The 12790-nt window shown below is 40.0% G+C and overlaps 2 protein-coding genes across 2 annotated transcripts; one reads left to right on the top strand and one right to left on the bottom strand.

Moving 5' to 3' along the window:
- Positions 1-626: 626 nt before the first annotated feature.
- Positions 627-1027, top strand: LOC110143301 (histone H4). The gene has a single exon (XM_020902939.2). It carries the CDS (start codon positions 666-668, stop codon positions 975-977), a length of 312 nt encoding a protein of 103 aa, XP_020758598.2. The 5' UTR covers positions 627-665; the 3' UTR covers positions 978-1027.
- Positions 1028-8470: 7443 nt separating this feature from the next.
- LOC110143300 (histone H4) lies at positions 8471-8876 on the bottom strand. Its single transcript, XM_070463109.1, has one exon. It carries the CDS (start codon positions 8829-8831, stop codon positions 8520-8522), a length of 312 nt encoding a protein of 103 aa, XP_070319210.1. The 5' UTR covers positions 8832-8876; the 3' UTR covers positions 8471-8519.
- Between the last annotated feature and the right edge of the window lie 3914 nt (positions 8877-12790).

The raw sequence follows: 12790 nt of genomic DNA, 5'->3' as shown, positions 1-12790 counted from the left end.
TAATTTATCCCCAAATTAATTCTGAATGTAACAGATTATTTGGAAACTGTAATACATAGAACAAAATTTTGGTCATAGTTTTAAATATGATGTTAAAGTGGTATTTCAAGTGCAGCAAAAAAATTATATTAAAAAATCTTGCTGATTAAGGAATTGGTAGAGAACTGTTTAAAACTGTGCTATGGAAAATTCATAAGCAATAATAAGCAGACATTAATAACGTTATTAAAAGCTCAAGGGGAATTGATTTAAATATATCAGTATAAAGAGGTTTTAGAAGGCCATATACAGAATAGCATACATTTTCTTGGAGTCTGCGCTTTTATCTGTTCACCAAAATACCAAATTAGCTACTAGCGGAGATCTGCGTGTGGTGCGATAACAAGTTATTACTTCCCCTTTTCTGTATTTTCCACAACATTCGTATTTTCGCTCGCATTCAAAAGCATTTCTAAGTCTTAAAATAACAAAGAGTTACCACAGTACAAAAGAACAGACGGCCTTTTTTTTTTTTTTTTTTTTTGGTCCAGTTCCCCTCCCCCACTTAAGGCGTGACTTCCCGCCTCTTCCTTTCTTCAGGTTCTCAGTTCGGTCCGCTAACAGACGTATAAAGGTGCATCGCGAGCCTTGGAAGCTAGGCTTTATTGGGTCTTCAGTTTTTCGGTATGTCTGGTCGCGGCAAAGGCGGAAAGGGTTTGGGGAAGGGAGGCGCCAAGCGCCACCGCAAAGTCCTTCGTGATAACATCCAGGGCATCACTAAGCCTGCCATTCGGCGCCTGGCTCGTCGCGGTGGTGTTAAGCGGATCTCTGGGCTTATCTACGAGGAGACCCGCGGCGTGCTGAAGGTGTTCCTGGAGAACGTGATCCGGGACGCGGTCACCTACACCGAGCACGCCAAGCGCAAGACTGTCACCGCCATGGATGTGGTCTACGCGCTCAAGCGCCAGGGCCGCACCCTCTATGGCTTCGGCGGCTGAGTGTTCGTTTTTTTTCCATTCACATAACAAAAGGCCCTTTTCAGGGCTTCCCAATTTCCCTTGTAGGGAGCTGTAATTCTAGTTTCATCAAGTTCCAAAGATACGCTTAGTACTTTAGCCTAAAAGCCAGTCCTGTTTCTGCCCCAGGGTGCGTGCTCTCCCAGTCCCACCCTTGAACAGCGGTGTCCCGTGCCCCGTCAAGCTCTTCATCTTGACATGCTGGGTGGTTGGGGCCATTTATACAATTGAGTGATAAGAATCACTTTGATTATTTCTACAATATCATCCTGTTTATTTGTATTCACAATCTGGGTGGTATATAAAGGGGAGGAGGAGCCTTCCTAAACTTTCTGAGGATGATCACAGCATAACTGATAGGTTTGCTGTAATTTTTGTCTTTCTCTTACTCCATGTTCTCCCTTTCTATCAACCTCCTCTCATTTTTTTGAATGGCATAGAATTTAACTGCTAAAAAGGAACCCAGGCATCATGTGGACATGAGATCTCTCTCTTATGTGGAGGCACATAAGAATTACTTGTTTGAGAAAGTTGTTGAGAAAGTTGTTTAAGAAAGTTGTTGAGAAAGTTGTTTAAGAAAGTTGTTGAGAAAGTTGTTTAAATATTAATAACTGATGTTTCCCTAGACCAGTTATCAGAATCTGTGGGATTGTGTCTTCTGAAATACAACTCATTAGCACCTCTCATTTCTCCTGGTTCCACAGTCCTTTTCAAATCTAAGGGCAAATTTTGGTTTTTAATATTTTTTCATCAGTTTCAACTTTAAGAGAATAAAATCAAAGGCTGTGGAACTCTCAGCCCCAAGGTTCATACAGAGATTAAGAGACAAAGCATCAATCTTTCTGTGTTGCAAAGAGAGGTCTTGTCCAGGAATTCAAGTTCTTTCCTTTCTCCCAAGAGAGGATTGAGTTCAAATTCAAGGGTTTATTTTATTTGTGGTCAATGAATTAAAGTTTGTTGCATAGAAAGATCTTGCTATAAACATCTGCTAGGTTCAGTGGTTATAGAATCGAGGCATCAGAAACCTAGGTAAACAGCCTGGCTTTTCTTTCCAGCTATACTAGAAAACTACCCTTAAAAAGAAACCGTAGTCTTTAAAACTTTAAACAAATAGAAAAAATATACTGTGATTAAATGCCCTGAGAACTAGCATGTATTGCTTAACACAGTTCCATTGCTTGCTCAGGACTCGACCCTAGTCAGTACATTGTAGGACAGTCAGTAAGAAGAGCTCTCTGTCGATAGCAGCAGGAATGTTAGTTAACGAATTCATTTATTTGTTAATTATTGAATCACTGCTAGATTTCAGACATTGTACTTGGCACTGGTGATAGTATGAGGGGGAAAAGTCCCCACTTTTTTTCTACTAGGGAAAAGACAGAAAGTAAACAAATATAAAATCATCAAAATCATTTTCCTATTGTTACATCCAATGGCCAATAATTAGTCTTCATTTTACTTAATCTATTGGAAACACTGACATAATTGATCCTATAATTTCTCTTTGATATGCTTTTTTTCACTTGGTTCTATTTTATCAGAGACTCTGTATCTTTTGTTAGTTCATCTCTTCTCCATAGACCCTTAATGTTGGGGGATACAGGCCTAAGTTTTTACTGCTTCTTGCTCTATACTCACTCCCTTGAAGATCTTACGAAGCTCAGACTTTAAATACCATCTGTATCTCAATGACTTCCAACTTTATATTGCCAACTCAGGCTTCTCTCCTAAACTCCAGACAGACATAACCTCAATTACTTTCTTTCTTTTCTCTTATTTTTTTTTGGCCAAATGACTTGTGGTATCTTTGTTCCCTGACCAGGGCCTCAGCAGTGAAAGTGCTGAATTTTAACTACCCGACTGCCAGGAAATTCCACCTATCCCCTAATTGCTATCTTCACATGGATGTTTGACATCCTAAAATTAACATGCCCAAAACAGAATCTTTGGTATTTCCTCCTCCTCATCTGTCATTAAATCACTCCCTGATTTAATTGATAATGACTTCATTCTTCGCCATTCAATTCTTCTAGAAATCTTCCTGATTTTGCCTTCAAAATATATATGGAAACATCAATTCTCAGTACCACCGTGCTCCCACCTTGGTGGAAGGACTGTCTTCTCTCCTAGGTTACTTGCTTTAATTTCTTTAGTGTTTTCCCTGTTTCCATATTTGATCCCCCACCGACCTGTGGGAAATTACCTTGATGCCCTGGGAGCCTCCAACGAAACTATGAGGCAAGTTCTCCCAGGGCATAAAAAGACTCAAATCAAATTAAAATGCTAGAGATGCCTGATATTTTAAAAGTAAATTTAAACATATAGCCTGAGACAAGGAGAAAGACATGGGGTAACTTAAGGCTTAAATTAAGGGTTCAAGGAAATGGACCACAGATGAATCATGTAAAATACTTAATGCATCTTTTAAGTTTCACTTGTTTCTCTGCAGCAGAATTACAGCTCTGCAAATAGTGTAAGAAATACATATTTCAACATGTTTAGGAAGGCAAGATCAAGAATTTGATCACACATGACCAGACTCTTAGATAGGTATATAATAGAATATTTAAATTTGTATCTTTTGTTCAACTTGGCCTGCTTTTTAAAAAATATTTATTTTTATTTATTACTGGCTGGGCTGAGTCATTGTCACTGCATGCAGGCTTTCTCTAGTTGCAGAGAGCTGGGGCTGCTTCCTTGTGGAGCACGTGTTCTAGGGCTCGTGGCCTTCAGTAGTTGCTGCACATGGGCTCAGTAGTCGTGGCTCTTGGATTTCTAGAGCACAGGTGGATTCTTGACCACTGGACCAACAAGTTGGTCTGTTTATATGACACAGTTGTGAAAAGTGATGAAGGCCTTCTTGTTTATGGAGGATATGCAGGAGATTCGGGTTCAATTCCTGGGTCAGGAAGATACCCTGGAGAAGGGAATGGCTACCCACTCCAGTATTCTTGCCTTGAAAATCCCATGGACAGAGGAGCCTGGCAGGTTACTGTCTATGGGTCACAAAGAGTCAGACACGACTGAGCGATTAACACTTTCACGCTTAGTTTTAAGCCTGTGTTAATAATCACATTCCTATGAAAAAGGAGTTTTAACAAAACCCAATCACTCTTCTGTATTGTTTTGTAACATGGCCTAGCAATGTGTATTTTATATTTTCAAAAGCATTGCTAGTATTCCTGACAGTTTATCAAAAGTTCAGTTACCTAAATAGTTTTCTAAAATTTGAGGGAAAAGGTAGCAAAAGTATAAAAAGCCTTGGGTTTTTTTTTTAAAGAAGGTTTTAATAAAGTACCTTTAGTCATAATCAAATCAGTTCATTCAGCCCAGTGTAATTCAGTTCATTGTGATTAATTCTTGCTTTGTTGATTTTGGATTAAGCACCCTGCTTCTGATATGGCTTGGAAAATCTTAAAGAAATCCTGTAGTAGAGCTTGACAGTATCAGGTACAGTTATTTGTTAAAGTTCTTTTGATGTTTCTTCTGAAAAGCTCAATTTCAGACCTATATTTTGTGAAAGTGAAAGTCACTCAATTGTGTCCAACTCTTTGCAATGCCACAGACTATAGTCCATGGAATTCTCCAGGCCAGGATACTGAAGTGGGTAGCCTTTTCCTTCTCCAGGGGATCTTCCCAACGCAGGGATCAAATCCAGGTCTCCCACATTGCAGGCAGATTCTTTCCCAGCTGAGTCACAAGGGAAGCTCAATATTTTGTAGCAGGGGCCTTAGAGGTAACTGTAAAGAAAAACAGCAATCATCAGTCTGGTCAATGTATAATAGTAATTAATATTATCAGTATGGAGTGGGATAGAATCCCCAGTATAGGTATGATATTGTAAATAGTGAGGATATTGACATTTCCCCTTTGATATATGCTGTAAGTATTTGCTACTGTTGCCTCCCAATGAGAAGGTATTTATACTTAGGAACAAAATCTGTTGGCAGTGAGTCCTTTATATGCATGCAAGTATGGTCCACACAACTTAAAAAGTATAAATGTTACATCGATAACATTTTACCTCGTTAACTTAGGGATGTATAGTTTCTGGTTTTGATTTGTCCTCTTTTTTCAAATATTGCACAATACATACAACAGAACAATTGTCACAATTGTGTATGCCTAATTACAAATGTAAAAGAGAACAAACCTTACATGTTAAATAGATAATACCAATGGCTTCATTATTCAAAATTTGGGGTCTAGGTTTAGAGAAGGTAATATCAAAAAGAAATCAGGCTATAAATATAATAATAGATTTCTAAAAACAAATACTAAAACACTTCACATAAGATAGCATTAAATTATGTACTGAATATTTAAGGATTTTTTTTCTGTGGGGGTTTTTGTTTTTGTTTTTAAGAACTGAGAGACTTCTGTCAGAATTATTCAAGACGTCAATGGAAAGCCACAAAAATAGTAATAGATCCTCAGAAAATATGGGAATATAGCTAAAAGTAATACCTCCCAATTCAGAAAAACCGCTGCACAAAGGGAGTAAAAATAGAAAACCTTTATGACTGAATAAGCATTAAACCAGAATGTGAAGCACATCACAGGCAATTTTGCTAAAGGGATTGCAAAGCAAGGAGAGAAATCACTCTCTTTTATACAGCGAAATGGATACAATCATCTCAAAAATTAGTAGACATGGCAAATTGTAATCTTGTAATAATGGAAGTTAGGCCCCTCTCTTTCTGGGAAACAGATCCTGTTATCTTTGATTGTGCTTCAGAGATGGGCCTAGGGTTGTTGAAAAAATATTCCTGAGTTGGGAGACTGGCTAGATGAATATTTAGCATTTGATTTTATGAAGATTAAGTATTGATGAGATAAGGGAATTTTTAGCTTCAGATATAAAAATATGTAAACCTAGTCATTTTGTCTTTTTTTTTTTTTACATGTAGGCAATTGCTACCCTTCCTTAGTGATCAATGCAAAGAAATAGAGGAAAACAATAGAATGGGAAAGACTAGAGATCTCTTCAAGAAAATTAGAGATACCAAGGGAACATTTCATGCAAAGATGAGCACAATAAAGGACAGAAAATGGTATGGACCTAACAGAAGAAGAAGATATTAAGAAGAGGTAGCAAGAATACACAGAAGAACTATACAAAAAAGATCTTCACGACCCAGATAAACACGAAGGTGTGATCACTCACCTAGAGCCAGACACCCTGGAATGCGAAGTCAAGTGGGCCTGAGGAAGCTTCACTATGAACAAAGTTAGTGGAGGTGATGGAATTCCAGTTGAGCTATTTCAAATCCTGAAAGAGAATGCCATGAAAGCGCTGCACTCAGAATGCCAGCAAACATGGAAAACTCAGCAGTGGCCACAGGACTGGAAAAGGTCTGTTTTCATTCCAGTCCCTAAGAAAGGCAATACCAAAGAATGTTCAAACTACTGCACAATTGCACTCATCTCTCAGGCTAGCAAGGTAATGCTAAAAATTCTCCAAGCCAGGCTTCAACAGGATGTGAATCATGAGCTTCCAGATGTTCAAGCTGGTTTAGAAAAGGCAGAGGAACCAGAGATCAAATTGCCAACATCCACTGGATCATTGAAAAAGCAAGAGTTCCAGAAAAACATCTTTTGTTTTATTGACTATGCCAAAGCCTTTGACTGTGTGGATCATAACAAACTGTGGAAAATTCTTCAAGAGATGGGAGTGCCAGACCACCTGACCTGCCCTCTGAGAAATCTGTATGCAGGTCAAGAAGCAATAGTTACCAAAAAAAAAAAGAAGAAGCAGTAGTTAGAACTGGATATGGAACAACAGACTGGTTCCAAATCGGGAAAGAAGTACATCAGTGCTGTATATGGTCACCCTGCTTATTTAACTTATATGCAGAGTACATCATGAGAAATGCTGGGCTGGATGAAGCACAAGCTGGAATCAAGATTGCCAGAAGAAATATCAATAACCTCAAATATGCAGATGACACCACCCTTATGGCAGAAAGCAAAGAACTAAAGAGCCTCTTGATGAAAGTGAAAGAGGAGAGTGAAAAGTTGGCTTAAAACTCAACATTCAGAAAACTAAGATCATGGTATCTGGTTCCATTACTTCATGGCAAATAGTCTGTCAGTGTTTCCAACCTTTCCCCATCTATCTCTGGGGGCTCCAAAATCACTGCTGATGGTGACTACAGCCATGAAATTAAAAGATGCTTGCTCCTTGGAAGAAAAGCTATGGCCAACCTAAACAGAATATTAAAGGCAGAGACATTACCAACAAAGGTCCATCTAGTCAAAGCTATGATTTTTCCAGTAGTCATGTATGGATGTGAGAGTTGGACTATAAAGAAAGCTGAGCACTGAAGAATTGATGCTTTTGAACTGTGGTGTTGGAGAAGACTTGAGAGTCCCTTGGACTGCAAGGAGATCCAACCAGTCCATCCTAAAGGAAATCTGTCCTGAATATTCTTTGGAAGGTCTGATGCTGAAGCTGAAACTCCAATACTTTGGCCACCTGATGCGAAGAACCACTCAATGGAAAAGACCCTGATGCTGGGAAAGATTGAGGGCAGGAGGAGAAGGGGACGACAGTATGAGACGGTTGGATGGCATCACCGAACAGTGGACATGAATTTGAGTAGGCTCTGGGAGTTGGTGATGAGGCCTGGTGTACTGAAGTCTGTGGGGTTGCAAATAGTCGGACACAACTGAGCGACTGAACTGAACTGAGGCAATTGCTCTTTAGTCTGTGTGTCTACTTGAGTCAAGGTTTCCCCCTTGACTTTGGGTTTCTTCCTAAGCTTCTAAGATTCTAGAAAATGCTAAGACCACCTTCAGAGTTTAGGTCTGGATTTCCTAATCTTATTCCTTTCCAATTTATTCCAATTCCAATCCCAATCATATTCCTTATTCCTTTCCAATTCTGTACCAAGGATCTTTTAAAATTAATTTTAAATTCGTTGTTCTGGTTTATAAAGCTGCTTTGTATTTTTTCATTGTAGAGAATATTTCTGTAATATGACTGTTTTTGTTGAAATGCTTTTTAATTGCATCCCACCCTCACCAACTGTTCTGCAGGATATTACAGTGAGCCTGTAATTTTCATTCTTTCACACTCGTGTTTACACCTATTTAACAGTTTATTTCATGAGGACACATGGAGCTATCACTGTAAAACCGTGTACTTCCCGTTTAAACTCGGTAAGAAAGTGCCTTTCTCTCTCCCTTGGTACACATTCGCTTGTAATCCATTTAAGAGAAATGCCACTGTGGCTAAATCTTAAACCATATGTGTTTGGGTGATGTATTTGCTTCCATTTATCAACGTCTAGGTTTTTAAACATTCCACTGGGTAGGTTACAAAGTAAAATGCAAAACTATGTTCAAGACATTGCCTGGAAGCGCAAAAATGTAAGGGTGGAAGTAGTGCTCCTAAGCAGTTTAAAGTGTGTACCTAACAGGAGGAAAAAACTCAAAAGCAAAAAGGCATCACGGCTCCTCAAGTGAAAGAGTGGGGGCCCTTAAAAGGACCTTTTGTTGAACACGGAAGAACGCAGACTCTCAGCCGCCGAAGCCATAGAGGGTACGGCCCTGGCGCTTGAGCGCGTAGACCACGTCCATGGCGGTGACAGTCTTGCGCTTGGCGTGCTCGGTGTAGGTGACCGCGTCCCGGATCACGTTCTCCAGAAACACCTTCAGCACGCCGCGGGTCTCCTCGTAGATGAGACCAGAGATGCGCTTCACACCACCGCGACGAGCCAGGCGCCGAATGGCAGGCTTAGTGATGCCCTGGATGTTATCACGAAGGACTTTGCGGTGGCGCTTGGCGCCTCCCTTGCCCAGACCCTTTCCGCCTTTACCGCGACCAGACATGTCGGAAGACCAGAGACTCCAAAAAGCCTAGCTTGCCTGCTTCGCGATGCACCTATATACGTCTGTTGGCGGACCGAAGTGAGAACTAGAAGGAAGGAGGCGGGAAGTCACGCCTTAAGTGGGGGAGGGGAATTGGACCAAAAAAAAAAAAAAAAAGAGGCCTCTGTTCCTTTGTTCTGTCGTGACTCTTGTTACCTTGTTTTAAAACTTTAGCAGTTGCTTTTGAATGCCAGCGCAAAACACGAATGTTGTGTAAAATATACAGAAAAGGCAGGTGATAAAGTAATAATTCACAGATCACTGCTAGTAGCTAATTTGGTATTTTGGTGAACAGATAAAAGCACATACTCTTTCAAAGAAAATGTATGCAATGCCATAAATGGCATTTTGGAACCTCCTTGCACTGATTACATTTTCATCAATTTCCCTTATTTAAAGAGAAAATGTATTTTTAACGCCTGCTTGTTAACCTTATGTTAACCTTATGAAGTCTTTAATAGTTTTAACAAACTCCCTAGTAATTAGTGTTTCTGAAAAATATTTTTTTCCATAAAAATTTACTTCTTCACTGTACTTGGGTATACTATACTGATGTTTCTAACCAAGTGTACCGGAATATATCACTCCCAAATATCCTTCTTAAGCCTAAGAATTATAATGAGCTGATAGTTTTGAGAAAAAGCAGACATAGGAGAAGCTATAAAAACAATTTAATACCAAGGCCTTCCCTGGTCGCTCAGGTGGTAAAGAATCTTTGCAATGCAGGAGACCCGAGTTGGATCCATGGGTCAAGAAGATCCCCTGAAAAAGGGAATGGCTACCCACTCCAGTATTCTAGCCTGGAGAATACCATGAACAGGGGAACCTGGCAGGCTAGAGTCCATGGGATCACTAAGAGTCGGACACAACTGAGCAGCTGACACATACACTAAGGGAAATTTACATTTATGTGAGAAATCTCCATTTGTAAGGGTATCTCCTTCTTTGAGCCAGGAAGAGAAAGATAATAATAACTCACAAAAAACTTACCTGAGGAAGGTGAAAGACTTAAATCTGTCACACCTGTTTTACTCTGGGTTTCCTGCTCAATTCCTATAAATGCCACTATCTCCAACATATTTTGTCTTTAGCTGAAGATGATATTTAAAGGCTCCCAGCCTACTTCTGGGAGTTTTACTCAGTTCCCCTCTGTGTATTCTATGTATACATCAGACATACATGGTATTAAACTCGTTTTCCTCTTGTAAATCTGTTTCTTATTATGGGAAGCTCTTAGTCACAGAATGAGTGAAACTAATATTTTCATTTAAACGATTAAAATAGCATAGATAAAGGTCTGGGAGTGGAGAAGTTTTTAAAAACCACAAAAATAACCTTGGGGAAAGACATTTTTTGAGAACCTCAGAAATTTGTATCATTGAGGGCTCCATAATTCTTTGTCCTTAATGCTGGCCCCTGTCCAGAGTCCCTGCCTTCTTCCAAATTGTTGCTATTTAGTCGCTCAATTGTGCCGAACATTATTGTGACTCCATGGATTATAGCCAGCAAGGCTTCTCTGTCTCTGAGACTTCCCAAACAAGAATACTGGAGTTCGTTGCCATTCCTTCCATAGGGGATCTTTCTGACCCAGGGATCAAACCTATATCTCCTACATTGGCAAGCTCATTCTTTAACTCTGAGCCACCAGGGAAGACCAAATTACTGGTCCCCCAAATCTCTCAATCTCCTCATTATTCCACCATGTAATTAATATTCATCAACCCTGAATATTCATTGGAAGGACTGCTGCTGAAGTTGAAACTCCAACACTTTGGCCACATGATGTGAAGTGACTTATTGAAAAAGACTCTGATGCTGGGAAAGACTGAGAGCAGGAGGAAAAGGGGGCGACAACAGAGGATGAGATGGTTGGATTGGATGGCATCACTGACTCAATGGACATGAGTTTGAGCAAACTCAAGGAGATAGTGAAGAACAGGGAAGCAATCCTGGTGTGCTGCAGTTCATGGGGTCAGGATCTCAAAGAGACACAACTGAGTCGGAAACTGAGCAAATGAATTGACTGACTAAGAGACAGGAGGAAACAAACTACAAGTGTCAGATTTTTGGTTTCCCTGATAGCTCAGTTCGAGAAGAATCCCCCTGAAATGCTGGAGACCCTGGTTTGATTCCTGGGTCAGGAAGATCTCATAGAGAAGGGATAAGCTACCTGTTCCAGTATTCTTGGGCTTCCTCTATGGCTCAGCTGGTAAAGAATCCGCCCACAATGCGGGAGACCTGGGTTTGTAAGATTCTCCTGGAGAAGGGAAAGGCTACCCACTCCAGTATTCTGGCCTAAAGAATTCCATGGACTGTATAGTCCAGTTCAGTCAGTTAGTTCAGTTGCTCAGTTGTGTCTGGCTCTTTGTGACCCCATGGATTGCAGCACTCCAGGCCTCCCTGTCCATCACCAACTCCCAGAGCCTACTCAAACTCATGTCCATTGTTCGGTGATGCCATCCAACCGTCTCATACTCTGTCGTCCCCTTCTCCTCCTGCCTTCAATCTTTCCCAGCATCAGGGTCTTTTCAAATGAGTCAGTTCTTCGCATCAGGTGGCCAAAGTATTGGAGTTTCAGCATCAGTCCTTCTAATGAATATTCAAGACTGATTTCCTTTAGGATGGACTGGTTCGATCTCCTTGCAGTCCAAGAGACTCTCAAGAGTCTTCTACAACACCACAGTTCAGAAGCATCAATTCTTCGGTGCTCAGCTTTCTTTATAGTCCAACTCTCATATCCATACATGAGTACTGGTATAAACATAGTTTTGACTAGACGGACCTTTGTCGGCAAAGTAATCTCTGCTTCTTAATAGGCTGTCTAGTTTGGTCATAACTTTTCTTCCAAGGAGCAAGCGTCTTTTAATTTCATGTTCTAGTATAGTCCATGGAGTCGCAAAGATTCAGACAGGAATGAGCGATTTTAAATGTAAATGTCAATTGAGACCCTGTAATCTCAAGACAAACTCTGCTCCTCTCTTAACTACCTAGAAGAATTCAAAATGGGTGTCTTTCCAGGCTTCCCTGGTGGTTCAGATGGCAAAGAATCTGCCTTCAGTGCAGGAGACCTGGGTTCCATCCCTGGGTCAGGAAGTCTCCCGGAAAAGGAAATGGCTACCCACTCCAGTATTCTTGCTCAAAGAACTCTATGGGATGGAAAATCCCATAGACAGAGAAACCTTGTGGGATACAGTCCATGGGGTTGCAAAGAGTTGGACATGACTGAGCAACTGATACTTTTACTTTCCCAGAATTATTACCAGAGAAAAATTTCGAGTGACCCAGTTGCATGGTAGGGGAAACTAATTAACCAGTATTTGCTTTTTCTCTTATTGTTCTGTGAATTTCCCTGTTGTACGTGGAAAGCTGTTATCGAATTCCTTAGCTCAGAATGGCATATAAACTTCATTTTACATTCTTTTTTTGAACTGCCCACGTGTGTGGGTTTTCCATATGTATGAAATTCAATTTGATATTCCTTCTGTTAATCTATGTCATCATGTCAGTTTGCTTATTAGACCTGTAAAAGAACCTTGGAAGGGTAGAAGAAAATTCTTTCTCCCCAATAATACACAAAAAAATCTAATATGGGAAGATACTGCCCAATGCTTACATAGTAGTCCAGTCTGCAGAGAGGGAAATTAATGGGAAGACCAATTTCAAGAATAAAGTTTAAATAATACTTTCATAAATCTTCTGCCACTCAAACTGAAGTGTACCTCTTATGAAGACTTTATAGCATAAATTATGGGATTCTTCAGGATCTAATTGAAAGAAATATCAATTATTTTGGCAAGAATTTTGGAAAGTTGTGTTATCTCCATTTTTAAATACAAGTTTTATTTTCTTTCTGATTATGTAGACAGTAAAGAACAGTAAGTGCTTCATCCAATGAAATTGGATAAATAGTCCATTACAGT

The sequence above is a fragment of the Odocoileus virginianus genome, unplaced genomic scaffold (genome assembly GCF_023699985.2).
Source record: "Odocoileus virginianus isolate 20LAN1187 ecotype Illinois unplaced genomic scaffold, Ovbor_1.2 Unplaced_Scaffold_29, whole genome shotgun sequence".
In the NCBI taxonomy this organism is placed as follows: Eukaryota; Metazoa; Chordata; class Mammalia; order Artiodactyla; family Cervidae; genus Odocoileus; species Odocoileus virginianus.
This window is presented reverse-complemented; position numbering and strand designations above follow the sequence as displayed.